A 27,631-nucleotide genomic window follows, 5' to 3' on the forward strand; every position below is an offset into this window, starting at 1 on the left:
TAACCTAAATCCTACTATCAACTCTGACGGATTTTTAAAAGCAAAAACGAGGTCAAATTATTTCGTGGTTCAGCATGACCTATAACCTAGTATGTCCTCACAAAGGCATACTAGTTCTATACTAAAAACTATTTGGGATGCACAAATGAATTCTCATCAGTTATATAATGTAGCATCACAAACTGGAAGTCTGCCAACAACTAAATCAGTCCTGGAGAAACCGAAGAGGCCGAAAGTACTTCGGTAACACACCTGCAGGCTAACAAGAGAAAGAAAAGGAAAAATATAGGGTGTCTATGCATATGGATGCATACACAGAGCTGTGTGGTTGGTGACTTATGAGTGTATGAGTAATTCTGTTCAGAAAAAGCGAAGAGGTTATAAACACCGCAGCTTTCATCTTTCAGTATGACACACAAGGTCCATCTAGCTTACTGCACTTTCCTTAGATTCTTAAGAAGTGTTAAGGCAAAAGAAACAAAGACAACAACGAACAACTTTCCTGAATTCAACACCATTCAGATACTCTTTGCCGAATTAATTTTCAGAGAAATAATTCATAATATACAAATTACAACCAAAGAGTGTGTCAAATTTTATTTGTCATATCGTCTACAAATACGCAGCACGAAGCCTAAGTACTTAAAATAGTAAAAGAAAATTAATTATTAAAGTTCCATACTCATTGAGGGATAGTGGTGGCTCAACTGATAAGACTCTAGGTTACTGATCACAAGGTTAGAGGGTTCAAGCCCTGGCACCTCTAAGCTAGTACTGTTGGGCTGCTGAGCAAGGCCCTCTGCTCCAGGGGTGCTGTATCATGGCTCAACCTGTGCTCTGACCCTGACTTTGTAAAAGGTTTACACATTTAAAAATCTCACTGTAAAATATTTGCCAAAAAATGTTTCATCATCATACGATTTGTATTCTAAGCTGTTATGTTGTCTAGCTAAACTAAAGTATCAGGAAAAAAAAAACTCTCATATAATGTTTGTTGGGTGTAATGTGTCAAAAATAGTTCTTCATCAGTAATTCATTTTCCATAATCCCTTTATTCCTACAACTAACTACAATTAATGTACGATTGTATGCGTCATCTCTTCTCAGTTAAAAAAGTCCAGACGCACTAATCAGTAACCAAATTGATTTAACAAAATCACTGGCTTGCTAGTTAATGCATTGACAGTGCATAATCACAATATCCTGTACATGTTACCTAGTAACGTAATTTACGCACAGAAACCTTCAAATGATGGTGTGAAAGAAGCCTCGCACATCTAATTTAAACAGGTTTTAAATTATTTAAAATTATTTCTGGGATGATTAAGTAGTTACACACAAAAAAAGCAAATGTAAATACTATGGTATAGCAGTTGGGGGTGTGGTTGAGCGTGGGTCTGCACTGACAGGAAGGTGCTTGGGGGCGTGCTACAAATTATGTAATCCCACTATTTTTCTCTCCCTCCTTGGGCAGTGAGCTGTGTGTGTATTTGTTTGTGCCAAAGCCAAGAAGAAAACTGTGAACGAGCTGGAAACTGGCAATGTAATTTGTTTGGAAAATATTTTTGCACCCATAAATTAAAAACCCTGTGGTCAGCTCTTTAATGAAATTGTTGGAAATTTAAAAAAAATATCCAAGGAAAAAATTATATACAGTATATACAGTATATAAATATTTTTTGGGCTCCAAGATGGTTGTATGACCTTAAGTCCGGACACAGGGAGCACTAATTTCACGTCTGGATGACCCCTATCGGAGGCTGAAGCTGGCATAGGACAGGATGGTTCACCTTTCCCTTGCACTCACACACTGATTCACTCTTCTTCCAAACTTGGAGTAATTTTTCCTCTCACCCCAGAACCTTGCAGAAGAAATGGAAGGCTTATAACCATTGTCCATGACATAATGGCTGTACACAGGCAATTATTTCTGCAATTATCAGCCAAAGATTGTCAAAGACAGATGGAACATGTAAGCACATTTTCTCAGCAAGCAATTATAAAAACATAGGATTTAGACAAATACAATTGTTGTCAAAACAGTAACAAAAATGAGCATTACAATATTAATAACAAAAGAGTTAAACTACTAGTAAAGCAAACTAACAAGAAAGACCATAACGCTGATGTCAGAAAAATTGTTTCCTTCAGTTGCATATTTATTAATAACCACTCATTTGTTTCTACACTTACTGGCTTTTATTTTTAGGCAAACATTTTATAGTTGCATGATTAAGACTACACCATTACTGAGTTTAGCCCTTTCTTCTTATACACAACCCCTCATTTCCACTCTTCCCTTTCCATTACTTAAATAACACCACTGAGCAGATATGATATGGGTGCAATTGTCAGCGCAGTGACTGGTTAAAGTGACTGTACGAACGCATAAAGTCTTGCTAGTTTATTTTAAAACGTTTTTAAAAACTGTACAAAAGAATCACACATCAGGCTGTATTGTGAAAAAACAGTCCACTCCGGGGTGGTATTATATACTTTAATTATATTAATTAATAATTATATTTACTTGTGCATGGCAACAGTCATGTGTTAGTCGCAGCTAAAGAACTAACAACGTGGAGTAGAGCTGTAAGTTGGTAAAATATAACAAGTGAGGACGTCTGAGGTAATTCTCAGAATTAAATCACCACGCGTCAGCAATAACAGTTGAGTCCACAAGGCAACTGCCTTTTTCTTGCCCTTTATTAGAGGCAAGAAAAAAGGGACTACAGTTTAAAAAGAACAAAGGTTTTTCTTCAATTTCTATCCTGATTTAAAGGATTTCGATCATGCCTTTTTTTCCACAAAAAGTATAACTGCTACCATGGCTAAGCTTAAACTTGATCCATTTTTAATCACTTGATCATTAACATTTTCTAATATGCCTTGCTACATTTACATAGGTGTGTTTACACCAATTTTTCTGATGCCTTTTAGGATTTCACACTGTGCTCGACAGTTTGTTTAGCACTTTTCAAATGCAGCTGTTTCGGTTTTGAGATTAAAACTTTTAATGTAATATGTTTATTACACAGGTGCTGTACTTCAATGGCTAGTGAATGAAAATCCAACATTTAACCCATCATTACATGTTATATTTAAATCCTGCTATATTCAAATCTTATGCAACGTGTTGCTGTTCTACATAAAAAAAAATTGGGCTTTCATGGGAGAATCAAAAACATTTTGCCAATGAACATAATCACGAGAGAGACAATTTGACTGGCGTGGTGGATAATCTTTTCTGTAGTCCAACACCAGATTATCGTGCTTAATCACCACTAACTAACTAACTGCTTCAAAAAGTTGGACAGTATTTTTGCAGGACACTAAAGCTTGGCCAGCAAAGTATCTGTTAGTCAGGGCCATACTGTAGTTGCCAGTTCCGCTTATAATATGCAACTTTGGGCATCTTTTTCTTTGAAGTCACGTGCTAATATTCCTGGTCGCGGGTCGTGTTTTTTTGGGCTTGTTTTTAAAATTCTGATTGCTTGCCCCGCAAACTTTGTTGCAATTTTATTTTTTTGTAAAACTAATAAATTAATAAATAAAACCGTACCTGTCAAAAGTTCCCCCTTTTAATTCAATGTTTTTCTACAATTTAGAACAATCCTGAAGGTTTAAAAAATATGAAATAACACATATGACATTAGGTAATTAAGTAACAACAACACTAACTGTCAGTTGTTATTTTAGGATATAAAGGTCAGCCATTCTAGAATAGTTCTTGCAAGAACAGCATTGTCAAGTGCATTTACAAAACCCACCAAGCACTATGATGAAACTGTCTCTCATGAAGACCATCCCAGAAAAACAAGACCAAAATTACCACTGCTGCAGAGGAGAAGTTAATTTAGAGTTACCAGCCTCATAAATGACCAATTAACAAACAGGACCTCAAATTAGACCCATTATGAAGGCTTTATAGAGCATAAATAGCAGACACATCTTCATATCAACAGTTCAAAGGATATTACATATTATGGAAGCCTTCAGCATTGTTTTACAGTGTAGAAAGAAATGTAAGTCAGGAACAACCATGGAATTGGGAGGTGTGCACAAAATTTTGACTGGTTACATATATAATTTTATATACAGTATGTATTAAATTATTGTATATGCATTAAAAAAATATACACATAAATGACACTGGCCTAGTTATCCATTCACTTTCTTTAAGTTCTACTTTGAAATCTTTTCTATGTCTAGCATCCCTGACCTTAGGTATTTACATTACCCTGTGTGTGTGTGTGTGTGTGTGTGTGTGTGTGTGTGTGTGTGTATGTGTGTATATAAATCATAGACATGACATTAACAATGTTTAACATTCAGGCTTTGTGAAATACAACTCAAATAAATGTAATTAAATTATTAATTTTAGTTAATTGTTAATTTTTCTTCTCTAAACTAAATAGAAAAAAGCAAGAAAAAAAAAATCACACAAATAATGGAACCATCAGCGCACACACACACACACACACACACACACACACACACACACAAACAAACAAAAACCCTAGTTCAATCAAATACTTTGTTGCTCCTCCCCAGCATAGAGTACTGTAATGAAGAACAATATTTTCCATCAGGCCGTTTCCAACTTTCTCCAATAGTAGTTAACAGATCAGGTTTCAAGGATAGAGCCTTGTCATGGGCCATTTTTTTGAATTTCCACCATACATTATTGAACAGATTAAGAGCTGGGTTTTGTGTTGGCAATGTCATTCAGTTCACATGTCTTTCTTGAAGAAAAGCTTTATCACCCTTTGCTCTGCATTGAGATGCATTATTACCGGAAAAAGCACTTCATCATCACCAAACCTATTTTCTGTCCATGGAATGAGGACAGTGTGCTAAATTTTAATGTTCCTTTCTCTACTTACTGTTGGGGTAATGATTGCAATCTCCATTGATCATTTCCCTGATATGCAACCTCATATTTTAAAAGAGGGTAAATAAAGAAAACATAATATTTTTGTGTTTCATAACTGCACCAGATAAGAGTTCTGGCATCATCTTCCTGGCCAGTGCAGATCTATGATTCATCACTGAATGTTACTTTCATCCAATCATCCACACTCCATGATTACTTATCTTTAGCCCACTGTAGCTTTGTTTCCTTCTGTTTAGTTGTTAGTGCTGGTTTTAATTTGGCCTTTCAATATTTATATGCCAAATATACAGTTCTGTCACAAGCATTGACTCCTGCGTCTTCCTTTATTCTTTATATTTGTTCTGTTGTGCATTTGCTATTTTGTAATACATAATGCTTTGTTTTCTATCCTGTCGTTTTCTTCATCTTTTACAAATTTGTAACTGCAAACAACCACTACCTTTGCCACAAATTTATTTCCTTCTTAAAGGAGTTTTAGACTTGTTTTCATTGTTACAATTGACAACTTTCTTGTTGGGGCCATGTTTCCTTTTAATTAGTCAAGTCCAACAGCTCGATAAAGTCTGTAAGCACCAACTGACTGCAGACTAATTTGCATATTTACACTTGTGCCTGTATTTGTATTGGACTAATAAACTACAAGGTAATTCCACAATTCTTTTCATTTTCTCAGTAATAAATGAGACCATAATTGTTAACTCTACTTGACCTGGAAAACATTTACCATCAATAAAAAATAATACAGGAGCTATTTAACATTTGTTTTGTGTTATATATGTGATTTGTTTATTGATTTGCTTAATTTCAAGTGAAAACGCTGTGTCAAGGTCCTCAGAAGTGTGGGCTGTAAATGAGTTGCGAATGGATACCAACACTCCTTTATTGCTTACCTGCACCAGTGGTAAAGGGAGTAGGGATTTCTCTTTTTTAATATAATTTGGATTTTCTTCCACAATTCATCTCGGTTCTCTGTGGCCAGCTAGCGATGCACAGGGGAGTGCTATGGCCTGTTGGAAGAAGGACCTAAAGATGTAAGCTGTGAAAAATTGATGGTTGCTGGTGTATGGATACTCTACAAATAACAATCCTAGGAGAAGCCAGAAATGAAGGAGAAAGGTAAAATAGGGCATACAACCACAGACCTGACGGGCAAAATCTGCAACGGTACAAATCTGCAATCCCACTATCTGAACGGAGGAATCTTATTTTGTTACTTTTCTTATTATGTATTCTTATCTGTTAGTCAAAACCAGTGCAAAAACAACAAGAAGGGGAAACGACTTCAAATGTGGGCTTATAAGGGAAAGAACACACAAAAGCACATAGCCCATATTTTTCTTGTTCATTTCAGTTGCTTAATTACCTGGACTGAAAGAGATAAACAGCTCTGCAATCGTATCAAGTACTGTGCCTAATACAATTAGCCAAAAATAAAACAGGCACCACTTTCTCCATAGCAACCTTTTGCCAATGAGGCTTTGGAGAGCACTAGCTTCCAAGATGCAAATAATCATGGGAAATTTTGTGCACAGACATGGTGGGGGAGTGAGAGGTGCCAATTGTGTCACTCATTCTGCTATGCACATTCTCACTCACACAGATGTAGGGACAACACGTAAGGCATGTCTCATGAAAACAAGCTAAACATCCAGCACAGAAACAAAGAAAGCTGTTTCCCCAGACAGTCTCTGGGGTGCTAAAGTCTGTTTCAAAGCACACTTCAGCGTTCCTTGATAAATAGCTCCAGATGGGTAAATATGGAGGACAGAGGAGGACTGAAAACTTTAGTTTGGACTACAAACAGACCTACTGACAAAGTGTTCTCTGATTTGTGCAGTTCATTAAATACATAACAAATATGTGCAAAACATGTACAATGCCTCTTTTTTATGTTTAAAAAAAATATATATGATGTGAACCAACTGAAATTCCTGACTATAAGAAATGTCCAAATTATAAAAGAACTGCTTTAAACAGAAGATCACTTTTGAAACATCCTTGTGGAAACTCCTGGCAGTGTTTCTTGCCTTTGGTTTCTAGCTTTACCAGTTTTAAAATACTGATGTCTTTCCAAAATCGAGAAAATGCTTGAGCTACAGTAAACAAAAGTAGCCGATTAAGATTATTTTGCCACATTTAATTGGGTTTTTAGCTTTGTTGCATTTAAGAAAGGTCAAAAAAGTTTACTATACATCTTATCTGAATCCGCTATAAAGCTGGGACACTTTAATTTGACACTTCAAATCAGGATCCTTGGAGAAGCATTTTTATTATAATGTCCATATGAGTTTTTGAAAAGCTTTTCTGTTTCTTTCCTCCAGATTTTTGCTCCCCAATTAATTTGATTTAAGCCAAACGCTTTTATGTTGTGCCTTCAGGGAACCCATCATTTAAAATTGATTGAAAACATGCAAATGGAACACACAAGTTTTACAATATTTTGTAAATTAATGATGTGATTATTTTTAGGAACGTGTCACAGACATATGCTGGTCTTTGCACAGCATGCAGTCTGCATGAGCTATAATGCATGAACAGTAATGAACTACTGTATATGAAAAAAAGCATTTTTATTTTTTATGTAGAAAAATGATTTCATTGACAAGCTTAGTGAGACAGTTTTTAGAGTTGGTTGAAATGCATATTTTTCATTTGTATGTTTAAAAACATGTTAAATTACCAGAAATGCCCATTTTTATGCTTTTTTTTTCTGGCTGCAATTAGGCACCCTAGGGGGTCAAAATTTCATGCAAAGTGACACACCAGCACACCAGTAGTTTACATAAAAGAAGAAAATCCGAAACAGTGGTAGATTCTATATCTAATCTCTCAATTTCTATTGTTGGTCTAACTCCCAGGAGGTGAAACAAAACATTGAGTCCTTCTCATCATCACAGCGGACGCCCCAGGAAAGATTTGGACCAACTCTGTGGAAATATCCTTTGCTGTTTTGTTTCATGGCTCTACTGTGCTGTTTTTTCATAAACCATTTGTTCTTGTGTGTCTTTTTTTGTGCCTTGGGCAGTTTTAGGTGGTTAAAAGCCAAAAATGCTCGTTAGCAATGCACTTGAGCTCAGAGCTGCCACACCGTCAGAAACACATTCTCTGATTGGTTGACAAGTCAGGAATAGAGCCTCTAATTAGTCAACAGATACCACACAAGGCATCAGCTAGAGGAGACTAACAACATTAACTGTTAATGTTAACTTAAAAAACTGTATTTTTCACTTGGCTGACTGGACAACAGCATCAGGCACTGCACTTGCTCAAACACAAGAAGGCATGGAGAACCGCTGGACTGACATCATGTAGGACTGCACAATTAGTTGTTTTTTTCTGTTTGTTTCTACTTATTATTAAAATTAAAATACAAAAATATTACTAATTGTGTATTAAAGATTTAATTTTACAATTTAAGATTTTACTTGAATGTTGTTTTTATTTAAAACAAGTTTAAAATATAGACAAGAGTTCATTGCTTTTCATGTTCTGTAAGAATTATAAATTACATACTGTAAATAATAAATGGAAGGCAAAATTTTATTTGTCTATACTGAGCTGCTGATCTGATCTGATCGATTACAAAAAAATGTGATATGACATAAACCATGAGCTTAGTGATCTTTTGCACCTGTAGAACCACTGTTGTCTTGTTTTTTTCTCCTTAATTTTTTCTAATTCCCACATTAAGGCTACTACTACCACTCAGTCATGAGGGCTGAAGACCACCGCATATTTCCTCCAAACCACGTGACGCCAGCCGATCCCATCTTTTCAAACTTTTTACACACTCCCATCTTTTTACACACTTGGAGGACAGTCCTTTCCGTTCCTTCCGCGTGCGCGAGCTCACAGACACCCCGGATTGGCTGTTGACCAGGGATTAATGTGGGAGCATGAAGTACCTCTCATCCTTCCCCTCTGAGAGAGCTCGGCCAATCAGCTCTCTTTAGATCTCCGGCTGCAAGAGGTTACAGCATCACCCAGGAATCAAACTAGCGATCTCCGGATGATGGGATAAGCACCTTACCACTGCACCACACAATATTAATTATAATACATATTTTTCATATTAAGTTTCTTTTTAGTTTAATTATATTTTTTAAGTAAAAAGAACCACTGTTAAATATATGCATGGTGTGTTGTAAGTTATTGTGTAATTGTGTTAAATAATCCTAAACAATATATTAATATTAAACAAAATAATAATGAATGTTATTTTTGGTATAATCAGCCAGCCCTAACATTACACATACTAATGGGCTCCCTGGCATTAGGAGAACTGTAGCTGCCTACAGTGTATTATATTTTTAAAGTAGATGTTTATCACTGAGAGAAATGTAAATTTTTCAAATCACCTTAACTTTAAGTCTGTAGTTGGTAAGTTCCTAAATTACATTGGATTTTTTTTACTTCCAAAGGTAAAGTCAATATAGTTAACACCTACCCTTTATTGTAAGGGCACAGGATACATTCAAGGCACATTATGTCAAAGAATTAAAATTTGTCTGCTTTCACAAGAAATCAAGCAGTACATATACTGTAGCAACCATTCATAGCTTACATGCTAGGAAATATAAAAGGCCATAAGATAGGACTAGTCGTCATCATCATCATCAACAACAACAAAACTTAAAATGCCAGGGACACATCAAAATGAACACACTTCGTCACTCAGTTCATGGCAATAAATATTCACTGTATGAGTGTGTGACTCACTGCTCCATTTTTGGACTTTGGACTATGGGAGAAACGTGCCAAACTGAAACATGACATTTAAAGCCTTCTCCTTCCTAGTCATTTCTGCATATATTTTCTCCACCTGTTGTCACCTAACATGGGAACAACTGCTCAGTGCAATCACTTGGGGTGTAATGATACTGTAATTATGGCCCTGAATAAACACTTTCAACTCCTCTGGAAACCCATGTAGAATGATGGAGAAAGAGACGGGCTTTCAGTGACTACTGACTCATCTTCTAATCTGACCTTCCTTTTGTGTGCCTGGATTTAAACATTTAAAGCATTTTTAAAGCAATTTTAGATATTTTTAAAATGTCTTTCTGCTTTGCCTTCAATTTATTCACAGAAACTTTTTTATTAAAGTCTCTTGATGGTAATCTGGTGACAAACACTATCATCATCCCTTCAGGGTGAGTAAACCTTATAGTGGCAAGCGTGAATGCGCATGCATGCTTTACTCATGTTGTAACAGGGGAGTTCAGGACAGGTCTTAACTGTTCTTGCCATGTGGTGGGAACTTTAGGCAAAGATGCTGAGCACAGACATGACCCTACGTTTTTTGCCATTAATCTGGGCACAATAACAATGCATGTCATGTACCATCCCCAGGAGATGGTTTTAGCTTATTAAGAAGCTGTACCTGGTTTTTCCAAATGTAGTGCTCTGAAGTTCAAAGAATTACATTTTGTCCCATCAGACCAGATATTTTTTTCCACCTGCTCTCAGAGTCATTTACGGATCTTCTGTATGCCTTTCATGAATGAGTGACTTTAGTCTAGTGATTCTGCCATAGAGGCCTGATTAATGGAGTATTTCTTATATTCCAATAGTTCCCCTTCGTTTCTCTGTGGATGACTTCTCAATCTCTTAGTAACTATTTGGTTTTTGGTCACCCTTATTACCAAGACCCTTCTAGCCCAGCTGTTAAGTTTGTCTGGAAAAACAGTTGTAGGAAAAGTCTTGTTGGTTCAACATTTTCTAGGTCATAACTTTTAGTGAGCTCCAGATAACATTCACAGTTTCAAAACTGGTTTCATATAGTTATCCAGATTTAAGTCTTGAACCAATGTAATCACAGAGGTTTATGGACAGTCCTTTGCGCTTCATGGCTTGGTTTTTGGTCTGACAATCACTGTGAAGTGTTAAATCGACTTAATTTGCTGCAGGTATACGCCACTGAAGATATCTTACAATAATCAAAACAAACAAGATGCATCTCAGTGCAATTTATGCTTTTAGGCAAGAGTCCAAAAATGTATCTAACTGAATATATTAAATTATAAGTCCTTATGAAATGTAATCGGTAACATAACAAAATATGAAAAAGATAGAGTCTGAATACTTTCCAGACCCACTGAATTATTGCCTCATTCGTAATATAAAAAAAAAAGAGAGACCACAAATTTCTCTCCGGAGAATAGGGCAATTATGTTCTGCATTTTTCAAAAACACGTTCCAACATGGCTGACAACTCATACTAATTCCACAACAGAAAGGAGGTTGCTTAGGTTGCTTCTAATTGCTTCTAACTGTATATATATATATATATATATATATATATATATATATATATATATTTAGAAGCAATTAGAAGAAAACTATTTTATATATATACTGTATAGTATATATAATTAGAAGCAACCTTTCATGAAAAAAAAATGTTATCAAGGGTTATTGGAATAAATCTATTTATTTACTGGAATAGCCTAGTCAAAGGGCAGACCTCAAACCAACTTAAATGATGTCCCAGGACCAAGAGTGCTGTTCATATGTGAATTCCCAAAAACCTTAATGAACTAAAGCAATGTTGTATAGAAGAATGGAAAAAATTGTTATATATTGTTCGTCTGAGGTTGTATTTGCCTAATACTAAATCTGCTGATGATTTTTATTATGTTTGATTCAAATATGATTTTTTTCTAATGTTTTACACAAAAATTAAAAGAGGGGGTGCAAACTTTTGAACATGACGGTATATAAAGTTTCAGTCGGACAAATATTTCAGGAAGCCTTTTAATCGTGTGGGCAAAATATCGTTACCCCAGCTCATAAGCTACATTGATCTTCTGGCGAGTCTCTGGACAGTGAGGTTTAACCCCCCCCATACACACACACAGACAGAGACACATTCTTTCTCTCTCTCTCTCTCTCTCTCTCTCTCCCACACATACACACACACACACACACACACACACACACACAAAATAACATCCTTTGGCAATGAGGCTTGACAGTAGTTTGAGGAAAGAAGAAGATTAAAAAAGTTAATGACAGAAAGAGACCTAAAAAATGATGGCCTCCTGCTTGTCATCACCAAGATCCTTCAAGCTGTCGTTACAGGATCTAAAAGTGGAATAGAGCTGTTTTAGGTTCATGCCCATTTAATTTTAGCTTTACAGAAATTGGGACACATGCACAGCACCAAACATGTTATTGATAACTTCCTTTTTTTTTTTTTTTAACCTTTTCTTGTTATATGCTATTACATGCACTTATATATTTTAAGGATCATATCTAAGGACCCTAAGGCTATCACTTGTATACCTATGTACACCTTGGACATATGAAATATGAGGCTTAGCCATATTAATGCCACACAGGCACTCAGTCACAGATTGTAGATTCATTTTATGCTAAATATATATAAAACAGAATAAATTATTACAAAATTATTATATAATATTCAGAATATAAAAAATGAATCAAATCATAAATTAAATTGTAAATTTTCTGAGTGGTCAAGTACAGTATAAATAATTTTACTGTTAATCTAGTTGAAGTGCTAAGCTGAAATAAGAAACATGGAACTTCATCTGGCTAATTTGATTTTTCATTTCTTTCATTATTTTAAGATTTTACGTTTTGACAGATAAATTGTGGCTTTAGCAAATTGTTTTTTCTTTTTATTAAGTAATTTATTTCTGTGGTATTCAGGATGGTTACTCACTGATTCAGTCATTGAGTAAGTTGGTACTGTAGTGTGCAACATGCTCTTATGTTTTAGTTTGTTTTATGAGAGCCATAATGGCTGCTTAAATAAACAAATTACCATCAGCCTGCTTTATTAGCACCATTTACTCATTTGAATGTATTTAAATGTGAATAATTTATTTATTATTAATTATTATTATTTATTAGTATTATTATTAATAATATTATTGTTATTTGGTAATAACAAATTTAAAACAACAATATAACTAGAAAATTGTACTGTACATAGTAATGTACATACAATGGATTACAGTGAGTACACTTTAAATATTGATTACAATATCAACCTGGCTCCACCACTGCCAGTAAATTTACAAGGAGCTTTTTATGGTCTATTCTCTGAGGGTATTCAATCTTAAATGCAATAAGACAATGTACTGCCAGTTTTTTTTCCAGTCAAAAAAGAAACATGGCTAAAAGTTGTTTGAATAAAGTTGGCTGAAGTAGAAGTGATGCTTGTTGTAGATATGATTAAAAGTCCTGCCCTAAATCATAATGTCCAGATTACCTTGCATCTTTATTTAATTACCCAAGCTAATCCAATTTTAAAATATCTGCTTATGTACAACTTAATAGTAAATTCCATAACATCCCCAATGCAATTTCTTTTCTTTGCTGTTCTTGCCAATATAAATTTTACCAGCATTAAGCACTTAACCAGGGGATAGACATTTCTAATTAAAATGTGAGCATGGGAATGGAAGATATTGCCATTTTCACCCACACAAAAACTGTGGGTGGAATACTGCACATTTTAAATGTTTTCATTTTATATGGGTTTATTCAAAACGGAGAAGTGCGCTTTCTTGAACTGCAAAAGGCATGCAAAAAATAAACCAAAACGTGGGCTGAAAACTTGAAATAACAAATTTAGCACAGAGAAACCTTGCGTAAGCATTCTGATCTCCTGCCTCCTTTTTGTTTCCTGTAGCCACATTAAACTACCCTGTTCAAAAGTCGGAAAACTTTTAATGGTGTCTCTAGACTTCCATACCATTTCTTTTAGCCAATCACTGACTCACTGGTTACGGTTTAGTATTTTATAACATCCTGCTTTTTTCAGGCAGAAAAAAGAAATTGAGCAAAAGGCTCAAAAGCTCTCAATTGCATAAAAAAAGGACCACTGCATTTATAATTAGTTCATTTGATATATATCCCCACAATACTGAGCCACATTTTTACTATGTCCACAAAAAATTGGGTGAACACCTCTAAGAACGTGCACAACTTGGCAGGAATCCACTAGGCAAAGGTAAGAGTATAGTCTTGCTTCTCTTGATATGGAGATGCCACACTTTTTTTTAACAAGTTAAGAAAAAGCCTGGTAAGGATGGGGTCAAAGCAAGATACAGGAAGAAAAATTAAAAATTATTTTTAGGCATAGGAACATTTTTATCAGGGTGTGACAGGGGCCTTAGATCTTAATGAAGATAAACAACATACAAAGATTAAGACTCAGGAATACCACAAAAAGCATTTGAACAGATGTTCACTTATTATCTTTTATCAAAAGTAAAACTTTAGGAGATTTTAAAGCTAAATATTATTTTCAGTTTCTATAAATAAGTGTATTTTATTATAGTTCGCTCAATATAAAAGATAACTATACACATTTGTGCTGTTAATACTCAAGGTCTTATGCAATTGTGGATTTGTAATGGGGTACTGTATTAATCTTTCTCCCTCTCAATCTGTATTAATCTCCCTCGATTTTTCCTAAAACATTCAAGACTACAAACTAAATGGAACAAAGAATATGGGCTCCAAGATAAAACACTTGCCTTCCAGAGTTAAGGAGGTACTCTTGATTATGAGGTGGAAAAAAAAACTGCATTTAGTAATTTTTTTTCTTTTGCTATGCTTTTTCTGTACTCCTTCAATCATGCACTTACCATGAATATCTGAAAATAAAACATACTCTCTCTAGAGGTCCATCATTTATTATTTTCTATCTCATGTACTAATGAATTTTCAGTGGAATGTTTTCTGATAGTTGGCTCCAGCAAAATGCCACAGAGACAGCACCATGGATTAGGATGTCACATGGCTGTACCTTTAAGGTCATTGTGAGGAAAGAAATGTTAACATCACTCTGAGGAAAGCACATGGAAAGCAAAATGAGGGAAGGAAAGAAAAAGTTGCCATATGTAGTCGGGAGCTCATCTGAGCGTACAAGCTGTTCCAGTTGATGAGATGAATTACGAAGGTGGCACTCCACCAGATTTCACACACGTTGGTCTGGTTTGCGACTGGCAGGTCACCGTTCATTGCATATCAATGAGGAAGCAGAAAAAGCATAACCCTTAGCTTCATTCATTACAAAAAAAGGAAAGAAAATAAAGAACAAAACAGAAACACTCACATTATTACGCATGCTTATAAAGTACATACACAGGGAGAAAACACACTTTATCAAGCATCCTATTCACACAATGCTGACAAAACAATGTGAGTGGGAGAGAGAGAACTATGTCTGGGCTTTAAAGTTAGGATGTGTGTGGAAGCTAAAGTGACAAGCATTGTGTCCTTATTTTATTTGTATTTGTTTTTAAAGTATGCGCCTAAATGTACAGTAATAACACATGCACATCTTAGATTCCTGGCTCATACCTCCAGCCGTACAATTTGTCTTGTACATTTGTTTTTAGAAATGAGTCTCACTACGGAGAGACAAGTATTCATAACTGAGTATTATTTTCTGCCATGGTAGTGGTCGTGAATTGGGACGGAGATTGAAAAAGGTGGCAGAACAATTCCTTCCTATACCCGTCCCATTCACCCGATCTTACACCAACTGATGCCTACTTGTGGGCCAACACGAGTGTTAATTGTCTCCTTTTGCAGCAACCTTTGTTTTCAGGAATCTGGTTTGAGAATCTGCATGAACAATATGAACACTGTCTACAGGGCAGTGCACACACACTTTGAACACATATATCATGTGCTATATATATTTCAGGAGAAATAAACCCAGATGACAACAAGGTACTATTGTTTATCTTTTTATTTCAGTAACGTATATTTTGATGCATACTGTATAGTTTGAAGAGTGTGAATGTGTGTGTGCTCTGTGATGGATTGGCACCCTGTCCTGTCCATAAAGCGGTATAGAAGATGAGTGAGTGAGTGAGTGAGTGTATATTATGAGGTTCAGTTTTTAATTTTAACCACTTGTCTTATAGCACATATGGTATCACAACATATTTGCTCATTACATATTATACTTAATGCACTTCCTAGTCCACTAAAGCTGAAATTATCTTATGTATTTAGTTCATGAATGTTCATCTGTTCCTTTATTGATGACTCAGTACCACAAGGCCAATAACCGCTTGTGAAAGTGTGTGTGTGTGTGTGTGTGTGTCTGTGTGTGTGTGTGTGTCTGTGTGTGTGTGTGTGTGTGTGTGTGTGTGTGTGTGTGCTTTATCTGTATCAGGGTACATTTTTGCCAGCAGAACAAACACAGAACCAGAGCTGAATTTTAATGCAAATATTGATTTCTTCTGGGCTGACTACTAGTTGTTATAAGGTCCTGGGTTGTACATATTAGGAATGCCTGTTTATATCAATTGTAAATGAGGCACATAATTCATTCAGCTCTGTTTGCCTTCATAAAAAAAGCAAAGAAAGAAAAAGGAAAATAAAAAGCAGGATGAAACCAAGAAAAAGAGCAAAGAAACGGCTATTAATAAACTGGCAGACAGTTTGGAAAGCTCCCAGATGGCAGCAGTGTGATGGCACCATTGAGTGTTGCTCTGATGGAAAGTGGTGGGTTTGGTGTTGATACAGTAAGAGGTGTTTCTGGCTGTCCCAGGTCTCACTGGCCCTCTCCTCAGACCTACAGGCTATTCTCGGGTTCTGAACAGGAGGTCAATCAGATAAAGAATGTACATTAGCCATGACTCTTGTTGCTTAACTACCCTGCAGCCAGTGCCAGAATTACAGGTTCAGGAACACACAAGGCCAACCTTGTTCATTAGAGCAGAAAAATAACGATGTATGCTAAAATTAATTTTCCCAGTTGTCTATTGATTTACTGTTCCTTTACATGTTTATACACAAGAACACAAGAGAGAGAGTGTGTGTGTATGTGTGTGTGGGGGGTGGGGGCTGGGGGGTGGGGGGGTGGGGGGATTGTTCGCTGGGATAGTTGGGGGATGGGTGGAAGAGGTAGAACCTTACAGTCAGAAAAAAGAAGACATCCAGAGTGGCTTTCATAATAAAGTGGCTCCCACTTGCTGTTTCTTTTTTGCATGATGGAGAAATGCAAAGACATGTTTACACATGTATGTGCACACACACCAGGCTTGAAAGAGATGGTAGATTCATGTAAGCATGCACTGAATATAAATATATATTTAGGCAAAGGTTGTTTATGTTCAATATTAATAACAAAAAATGCCAACCTTAAAGCTACAGGATACAAAGACATCTTAGGAAAAAGCTTTTAAATGTGTGCCAGAAGTTTGGAGAAGAGGTGGCACGGTGGGATAGTGGTTAGCAGTGTGGTTTGATACCTTGCTCGGGTCCGAATGACTGGAGTTTGCATGTTCTCCACGTGCTTTGTACTGTAGTTTTTCCCCACGTATCCTGTTTCCTTCCATAGCCCAAAGACATGTACGGTGGACTAATTGTTGTTTTCAATTTGCCCATCGTGTGTGAGTGAGCATGAGCATGTGTGTGCTAATGTGCCCTTGCACCCTACCAAGGGTGTACCACGTCCCATGACCCTGTACAGGATAAGCAGTATACAGAACGAATAAATGAGAGTGAGCTTGGCTAAATATAGATGAGATGGTCAGATGTCCACATACTTTTAGTCACAATGTGTAGTTTTCACCGAACCTTTTGTCTGCTCTTTAAAAAACATTAATTTCTCACTTTAGACCTCAGATATTTTAAAATAATATAAACCAAATCATTTCAGAACCATGAAAAGATAACCAGTGAAACAACAGTGAGAATTATATCATTTCATATTATGATATGAAAATATCAGCTAGTTAATGTGACACCTCACTGGCATACAGTATAGCCTAGAAATAGTGTGTTTTTCCACTGTTGCTTTCCAAGGTTACTAGGCAAATACAGTATCCAAAGAGTAAGGCTGCAGCTAATTTAAACATGCTTCATTAACAATGCAAATGAATGCTAAAATATAAATATCTTTCTCTCAACAAGTTCCTTCCTCAAGGGAGAAATATACTTGAATGTCAGGAAAGCACAGCTTTTGGTCTTCCCTGTAAACTTTTTTGTTGTTTCACTTCATCACCCAAACTTCTGTTATTGAAAAGACATTGCACAAATACAAATGTGGAGCACACTGCAGACTGATCACAATGTCAGCTAAACTACCGCTGGCTAATTTAAACATATTGTTTTCGCTGTGTCCTTATTGATGTTTCCTGAGATGGTCAAATGGCTTTTAGTTTGATGCATCACTGTTCCTACTCACATTGCCATGGTTGATGAAGTTATGCTTGTGGGCGATACGCTGGGCCTCCTCCTTGCCCCCATGGATGTGAATGGCCCAGGAATTGGTGTACACACCTTGGCTGTATGCAGACTGTACCATAATGCTCAGGAACAGCAGGCTGATTCTGAGCTGCAGCAGGAGCCAACGGACCTCCATGAACGTCACTGCAGCAGGCCTGAATGCTCTATGTATGCTTCTGAGAAAATCTGTCACTCTGGATTACGTGGGCCGAACGGAACTGTGCCGAGACCTACAGTAGACAAAACAAAGGGCTTAGATTGAGCCTCATACAAATGGACAAATACAGGCATTTTAACAGAACAACCCCCAAGATAACCACAAGAACAAAATGACTTTGGAGATAAATATTTTGTTATAAAGTGGAGACTGGAAAAGCTTGTGCGTGGCCTTAAATTGTTATTTAAACAGCTTTATTTTTCCATCTGTGCTGCATGCAATATCTCTGCAACCAGGATAAAAAAAAAAACTCAATCTGTACTAGAGGATAATGAGTATGATGATAATAATGTATTAAATCTTGCACATAGAGACCAAGCTTTGCTCGGTAACGGGGGAAAAACACCTTTTACAGATGCTTTGATTTCTTCAAGGTGTTTGCCATTTTCAAGAACAGTCAACGATTAACAGCAAAGGGATCAGACAATTAAATTAGAACGTGCTTGCTTGGTTTTTTTCCTAGAATGCATAAATGAAATAGACAATGCAGAATATATGTGAATGTTATCTGTTGACACAATACCAGAATTGTGACAGTAGCTGTAATCAAGTGAAAAACAACAGAACGGCAGAAAAACAGAGTACAAGGTGCTTCGGAATAACTTTGACTGGTTGCTTTGTTACTCATCCAGAGAGGATTTAACCATTTATCATATGAAGATGACTGCTTGGAAGTATTGATCCCATAGCAAAATAAAATCCAAGATGAGATGTCATGTTAACTGCTTCTTTTTCATCCTAGACAGAAATGAGTTGTATTTAGTATTTTAGACTTGAAAGAGATTTTAAGTCTCTTTAGATCTTCTTAAATGTATCTCATGAAAAATAATTTCTCATTAAGAAAAACCTGAGAACTTTAAATGGTATTAAATGTGGCTTATTATGGGGGAAAATTAAGTTCTCAACTTTAAAAAAAAAATTAAGTTCTCAACTCCAGTATTGCTCCTAGATCATTACCTCAAAATCTCAGAGCTATTTTATATTTGTCTTATGTGTAAATCATTTATTTTGTTGTTTCCCCAAAGAAGGGTTTATCACACATAGATATGATGTGTAGAACCAAACTTATTATTACTTTTAAAACACATACATTTACTGCTACCAGAATGACAGTAGAAACATGTAGAACCCTTCAACTTCAAACATAATAATGCAAAGAATGGCTAAAAGTGCTCTGGGGTCTGAGGGCTCCTACAAACAGTGCCATCTACACTGACATACAGGTAGAGGGGAGGGCTAGCGTTGGGTCTCTCATGTGTGAAACTAATTGAAAATACAACAAATCAAAATATTGGGTTAAAGGCCATGTAATGTATTTGTTGTTGTTGTGTATGGTAGACCACATTTGTGCTGCAGGTAATGCCGGCACGCTCTGCTGGCTACAACCACAAGTACTTCACAGTTGTGAGAAACACTGCAATGTTCAAGTTATTTAACCTTTCTGTTTTATGATTGCAAAAATAAAGTATCCAAGAAAGTTTCTCTTTTAATCAACCATGTGTTTAATAAATCAAATATGTATGACTGTACATTTTATTATGTTGGCACACTGGATGGTGTGCCAACATACCCGCACACTCTCACACACTCATTCATACACTATGGGCAATCTGCACATGCCAATCAGCCTCCAACGCATGTTTTTGGACTGTGGAAGGAAAAGTTCCTAGAGAAAACCCACAAACAACAGGCAGAACATGCAGACTTCACACACGCAGATGGGAAATAAGATTCAATCCCTGAAGCCTGGAGGTGTGAGGTGGCAGTGCTAACCACTAAGCCAGGATATAACTAAACCTAAGAAAAACTTATAGAAACCAAAATATAAAAAATAAAACAAAGGATCTGTATTTTCTGTCCATGCTCTCTTGTTCTTGCCCTAGGGAAAATCTCTGCAGGATCATGACACAGATAAGATGCTGTTAGATTTAAGCAGATCTATATAGCATAGGTGGGTTATGCTGAATATGGAACCAGCTTACACTTTTCTCCAGAGCCCAATGCAAAGTTGTACATATCTCTACAAAAGGCAAGAATACAACAGATGCTTTAAAAACGGTGCTCTGGGGTGCAATTTCTGCAACCTCTTAAATAAAGAAAAACTAACGCCTAAACATTTTTATCCATTATACTGAATAACATGTGAATGACCTTTAAACCCAATTATTCAAGACCTTAATGTAAAACTTGTCAAAATCAATATATAATGCTCATTATGGTATAGTAGCCATGGCAGGCCACTGTGTACTTATTTCAGATAGATGTGCAACAATAGAATTAATATATAATTAGCACAGTGTATGTAAGAGAAAAAGCAGAACAGTATAGTGCTTAGAAAAAAACAAACGATCATATCTGGAATTTGTTTCAGTCTGCTCATTAAGTTCAGGCAGTGCAGTCAGCTAAAAGAGAAAAGTAAGCTACCTGTCCATCAGCAAATCTATCAAAGAAAGGGTGGCAGAAAGAGTAGCAAGATACATGGGTCACTCCATGAAACATGACATGAGGATGAAATTCCAGAAAAAGTTTTTTTTTGGAAGAACATGCACACACTTACACTGACACTACAGTGACATGTCTGTCAAAAGATACCTCTGTCAAGAGATCTCCCCTCAAACATAATTTATGTTATGTTATCACATTTACCACCTTGTACATGTAACAAGGACATACATTATACATAAAAAATGTATTAAAAAAATAGGAAAACATTTAATCATTAAATAATTTACAAATAAAATATATAAACAGATCTCTAAAAATCATTAGCAATTTGGCCAGTCTGAAGATCTCAAGAATATTTAGGATAAACACTTAAACAATTAAACACTTTCCCAGGTACAGAGTGCATTACTAAGAGATTAAGGATAATCATATTAGTTTTTATAATTAATTTTGTTTTTTATGACAATCAAAATATTAAATACTTTTATTATTATTATAAAAACTTTCTTATAGAATCCTTTCTCTCACTCTCCCTGCCTGGTCATGCAAACTTACTACCTACTGTACATATTTTAGGTTATCTATTCATGCCATATATTTTAGTAACAAAAGTTGAATATTTTAGAACATGTCTATTTTACATTTACATTAATATTACCTTAATAACCTTATAAAACACTGAGCAAAACTATTTAAAAAATCCAAATCAACTGTAAAATAAAAATGTACTCTAGACATTAACAAGCCAGTAACACAATCTGGCTTTTGCCAAAGAATGCTTCCTTTGCAACAATTCCGGCCTTGGTGGCATTCCAGCTGTTTATAAAGAGAACTCTTTAATCAACTCCAGTTGATTATAAAGAGAATACCAGCTGACTGCGTCTTCTCTGTGTAGTCATTGCGCTGTTTTAGAAGAAAGCTAGCTCAAAACAATTGCTATCCACAGGGTGTGGCATGGCAGTGCAAATTAGACTGTAGAAAATGTATAAATCTCCCCCTTTAGCTTTACCAAATCATCCTCAGAATGTCTTCTTTTTTTCCACCATGCTTGACAATTGGCATTTAGTGCCTTTTTTTTTCTCCATCTCACATCTTATTTGTAATCCAAAAACCTAAAACTTAAAATATTTTTCCATAACATTCTTCCCCTGTCCAAAGGCCTGTCTTAATTTCCCCCTTCTCTTTCTTTTTTTTTTTTTTGCCCATTGTGAGATGTTTTTTTTCGCTGCAACTATGGCTATAAGACCTGCCTCTTGAATTTTAAATCTATTCGATGAAGCTGTCAGTTGAGGACTTATAAGACATCTGTTTCTCAAGCTACAGAATCTGACATACATGTCCTCCTGCTCACTCGTGTCCTGGTATGTACTGGGTTTTTTGTACCCTGGTTAGAGCCAGTTTGTACTGATCTTTAAAGAGAGTATTATACACCTTTGCATAAAATCTTCAATTTCTTGCCAAATTGTGGCATGGAATAGACTGACAAGCTTCAGAGGGTAGTTTTTTTTTCTTGGCCATTTTGAGTCTCTAATTTAATCTATTAAATGTTGATGTTTCAGATACTCAGAAAGGATAAATAATGACCTTTTATTGCTTTTTTTTTTTATCAGCATGATGGTTTTCACCTCTGCTAACGTTACTTCAAATGGGTTTTCTAATGATGAATTGCAATTTTAACACGAAAACCTGGATTAGCTATCACAATGTGCTATTAGAAGAAAGGAGTGATGGTTGCTGAAAATAACCTTCTTTATGATAATAATTCATTAAAATAATTAGTTTTTGGCTATAATAGACAGTTACAACAGTACCAGTGTCTAGACAGTAATTTTCTATCAAGTTAATGTTATTTTAATTTAAAAAAATGTGCTTTTCTTTTAAAACCAATGGGATCTCTAAATGAACCTAAGCTTTTCTTAATCAGTCTTTTTCACACTTGATGGATAGTGCCACTTAAATATATAATCTGTTAATGTCTGACTAAAGCTAGCTCTATAAGAAAATAAGGAAGGGCAAACAACAACAACAACAACAAAATTCTTAATATCATGAACAACATTGGTCAATGACAGTGTGTAGTTAATAATAATAATAATAATAAAAAGAGTTGATGATGTGTGTCAAAACCTTTTTTTACATTCAAACAATTAATATGTATATACACTAATCAATGAAAACATTTTAACCACCTTGGGGGGAATGAATAACATTTATTATATTATTACAGTAGCACCTGGGGGATATTAGGCAGTAAGTGAACATTTAGTTTTTGCAATGTATTTGTTGGAGTGAACATTTAGTTTTTGCAATGTATTTGTTGGAGTGAACATTTAGTTTTTGCAATGTATTTGTTGGAAGCAGGAAAAACAGGCAAGCATCAGGTGTAGCTCAGTGGTTAAGGCATTAAACTACAGTTTGGAAGGTACCAGGTTCAAATCCCACGACTGCCAAGTTGTCCCTGTTAGGACCTTTAACAAGGCCCTTAAACCTCAACTGCTCAGATGTATAATGAAAATATACGAATGTAAGTGGCCCTGGATAAGGCCATCTGCCAAATGCCTAAATGTAAATATAAGCTTAAGGATCTGAGTGACTTTGACAAGGGCCAGGTTGTGATGAGGATCCCCAAAATGGTAGGCCTTGTAGGGTATTCATGGAATGCAGTGTTTAGTAGCTAACAATGGTTGACCAAGGAAGGACAACCAGAGACATGCCCAAGTGTCACTACTGGATGTGGAGAGTGAAGGTTAGCCCGTCAGGTCCAATCGCACATAAAAGCTACTCACCTGAGGGAGAGAAGGCACCACAATGGACTATGCTAAGAATGCAATGTTCTGCTGAGAAACCTTGGGCCCTGGCATTCATGTACATTTACCACCTACCTAAACATTGTGTATGCTTCATGACAACAGTACTCCCTGGCAGTTGCCTTTTTTAGCAGCATAATTCAGCTTGCTGCACTGCAAATTTTTTTTTTAGAAATGGTTTGAAAAATATGAGAGTTCAATGTGGTGACTTTTCCTCCAAATTCAATCGTGCATGTGTGTAATGTACTGGAAAAAGAAACTAAACTAAACCAAAAAAAAAAAAAAACAACTCAATCCATGGAGGTTTCAACTCATAACTTACAGAACTTAGGATGCTGCTAATGACTTGGTGCTTGTTATCAAAAACTTATGAAGCGTGATTTAACATACTTTTAAAAAACTGCCAAGGTATACAATAACATAAGACGTTCACTACCTATTCATAAACACACTTGACAAGTAACATCATAGTACAGCAACACATTCAAAATAAATAACATGACATTCTGTACATATGTATTAAATAGCTATGCCGAAAATATCAGTAGCAAGTGTATTATTCGAAATTCAAAAACTGCATAACTATGTTCCATGACAAAACATAGTTCAAGGTGCATTCAACTGAAAATAATTATTAAAATTCAATGATTAATTGTTAATAAGTTGCTTTTAATCATGTCTAAAATGATATTAAAGGCTGGCTCTCTCCTCAATTTATATATATAAATTGTGGTTTTAATGTGAAGCTACATTTAAGTGTCAGCTGCAGAGAGCAGAACAAACTGGAAAAATCAATCACTTACACAGTGCAACCCAACCAAGGGTTTGGAACACTGTGTGCAGAAGGCAATCATGTGTACTGATGGCAGTAATTCTTACTGAACTGTCAAAAAAAATAAATGCTTCAAATGACATATTTGCAAAAGCTTTACTTATAACTAAGCTTTATAAGACATTGCGTTTAGTTCAGCAAATTTCAAATAAAGCCGTATCGACTGTTTCTATGACACAAAACACAATCTTATTAAATTTGCATTACTCTGAAGTCACTTAGTACATCAGAGCTGGTGAATCCATCTTGGAAAATAAGGCAATTATATAAATTACAAAAACAAAATCTTCCTCCGCTAGTACATTCTGCAAACACACCAAATGGCTGAAGAATGTTTCAGCATTGCTCACGAGAACTCTATCATGCCCCTAATTTTTATGATACACTATATTACCAAAAGTATTCGCTTACCTACCTTCACATGCATTTAACCTAACATCTTGACTAACATCTTATTCGTAATCTATAGAGTTCAATATGATGTTGGTCAACGCTTTGCAGTTATAACAGCTTCAACTCTTCTGGGAAGGCTTTTCACAAGGTTTACGAGTGTATTCATGGGAATTTTTGACCATTCTTCAACGAGCGCATTGGTAAGGTCAGATACTGATGTTAGATGAGAAGGCCTGGCTCGTAGTCTCTGCTCTAATTCATCCCAAAGGTGTTCTATCTGGTTGAGGTCAGGACTCTGTACAGGCCAGTCAAGTTCTTTTACACCAACCTTGCTTATCCATCCATGTCTTTTTGGACCTTGCTTTGTGCACTGCATCAGTCATGATGGAACACGAAGGGGCCAACTGTTTTCACAAAGAAGCATGAAATTGTCCAAAATATCTTGGTATGCTGAAGCATTGAGAGATCCTTTCAATGCAACTCCTGCAAAACAACACCACATCATAATCCCTCCTCTACCAAATTTACACTTGGCAAAATAAAGTCTGATAAGTACTGATCTCCTGGCAACCACCAAACCCAGGCTCGTCCATCGGATTGCCAGACAAAAAAAGCAAGATTCACATTTAAAAGAACATGTCTCTACTGCTCTAGAGTCCAGTGTCGGTGGGCTTTACACAACTGCATCCAATGCTTTACATGTCGCAGTTGGTAATGTAAGTCTTGGATGCAGTTGCTTGGGCATGGAAACCCATTCCCTAAAGCTCTCTAAGCTAATCTGAAGGCCACATCATGTTTGCAGGAGTGGTTTGCATGCCTAGATGCTTGATTTTATATACCTGTAACCATGGAAGATACAGATGGATACTGGAAGTCAATGATTTGGATGGGTGAGTGAATACTTTTGGCAATATAGTGTATCTATGGTAGCTGATTGGTGAAGTATGATTACCCAGTCAGACTTTTTGCACTGACACAATGACATGCAAAAGCATTATGCTCACACCATATACACTTGATCCCAAAAATTTGCACCCACGAATTGTGAAAAAAAAAAAACGCAGATTTTGGATGTGGTAAAAAGAAAAATGCTTATAAATGCATATTTTATAGTTTAAACCCTAAATATGCCCCCCAAATACTACAAAAACACTTAATTTCAAACTTAGCTTAATATATTACTCAAAAAAATTTATGCAAAGGAAAACCTGTATAGTACTGTACTGCTATATCTCAATGCCAGAATGTAAAATACTGATGCTACCCTACAGGTAAATTTACTGTAATTCATGCGAACGCATTTTCTTTGGAGTATGCTGCTGTTTTCTTTGGTATCAGCATACAGTACAGGAATAGTTCATCATCCCAAGCCACATTTTCCTCTACAGTTCCTTTGTGTTCTCTTTACAGTGCTAAAAAATTGTATACTGTATTATATTTTATGTGGAAATTTAGCTAAATTTGCGTTAATGTTTATGTTAAAAAATTTGTAAATAATTTTGTTCGTAGTAGTTTAGCATTAAAACGCATAAAAATTATATATTGCCATGAAAAAGCCTTAAAAATCGTGGGGGAGATCTGCGGTTTCCCGCAAAACTGCAGGGGTTTCCGCAAACAATTATTACTTAGGTTCTAAGGCAAAATCTGCAAAGAACTGGGGGTATGAACTCTGAACTGCGACTTCACGAGGTTGAAGTTTGAATGCAAAATCTTTAAATAAAATGGGGTTAACCAATGCTGTTTGACCAAAACAGCTGTTTTGTTCAGCCAGCTTCAGCTTAATTATAGTGTTTAATGTGGTGGCCAATTCCTGTGAGAAAATGATTCTTCATGCTCCCACAACCACTTGAGCTCCGAAATATGCCTTTGACATCAGAGGGAGAAAAATGATTGATGGGATATACTAGTCATTCAGTACATTCAGGTAGCCAGCTGGATTCATTTTATTACTACATAATTCTGCTAGCCAACTGAAGCAACCCACAGGTCATAACACTGCCTCTAGAGCCTTCTACAGTGGGCATTATGGATGATGGACACAACACGCACTTTTCTTCTTACCACAACCTGACTATTGCTTTGGACTAGAGGCAACATGGACTTATCAGACCACATGACATTTTTCAATTCAAGCCTGATGCCCCCTAGCAAACTGAAGCATTTTAATCTAATGAGTCTCACTAACAGAAGGTTTCCTCATAGCTACACAACTGTTTTAATCCCAGCTGTGGTCTTCTTGTCACCTTGTCACAATGCTCTTACTTTCACTATTAAACATAGCAGTGATTTCTTCTGTTAGTTTGATATATTTGTTACGACATATAACAAAGTGTTTACCTCTGGTCATGGATTTGTTTTTTTCCAGCTTAATATGGGCAGATCAATTAACCCATTCTGAAATGCTGTTTTGTGGCTGGGAAGTATATAACTGTGTCACCAGTATATTAAATAATTATTTGGGTGTCTATTCGTTATACATTAGTGTTGTGTAGCCTATGGGTATGATTTTAAATATGTTTTTAACTATTATTTGTAAAATTGTAAATTCAGAAAGTAAGCCACAATTGGGTAAATTTCCTTTTTTGTTGATTCTTACCACTGATTGGACGAGACATCTGACACTCAAAATATACAGGAAATACTTTAGCCTCACAGACATTCAGATGTATTTTCATTTAAGAATTAATTTTAGTATTAGAGGATTATACAGCACTTTGGTCAACTAAGTTGTGTTAAATGTGCTTTTAAAATAAATTTCACTTCACTTGACAGTACTTCTTGTATGTTTTGAGTGACAGATGTCTCTTCCAATC

General features: G+C 35.9%; 1 protein-coding gene across 1 annotated transcript in view; it reads right to left on the minus strand.

The window, feature by feature from the left end:
• Positions 1–27,631, minus strand: part of furinb (furin (paired basic amino acid cleaving enzyme) b) — a 108,412-nt gene that overhangs the window by 68,466 nt on the left and 12,315 nt on the right. Inside the window, exon 2 of the mRNA XM_053480879.1 lies at positions 18,084–18,354. Coding sequence (XP_053336854.1) covers positions 18,084–18,260 — 177 coding nt within the window. The 5' untranslated portion in view covers positions 18,261–18,354. The remainder of the gene's footprint in view (positions 1–18,083; positions 18,355–27,631) is intronic.

Source organism: Clarias gariepinus, chromosome 2, assembly GCF_024256425.1.
Source record: "Clarias gariepinus isolate MV-2021 ecotype Netherlands chromosome 2, CGAR_prim_01v2, whole genome shotgun sequence".
Taxonomy (NCBI): Eukaryota; Metazoa; Chordata; class Actinopteri; order Siluriformes; family Clariidae; genus Clarias; species Clarias gariepinus.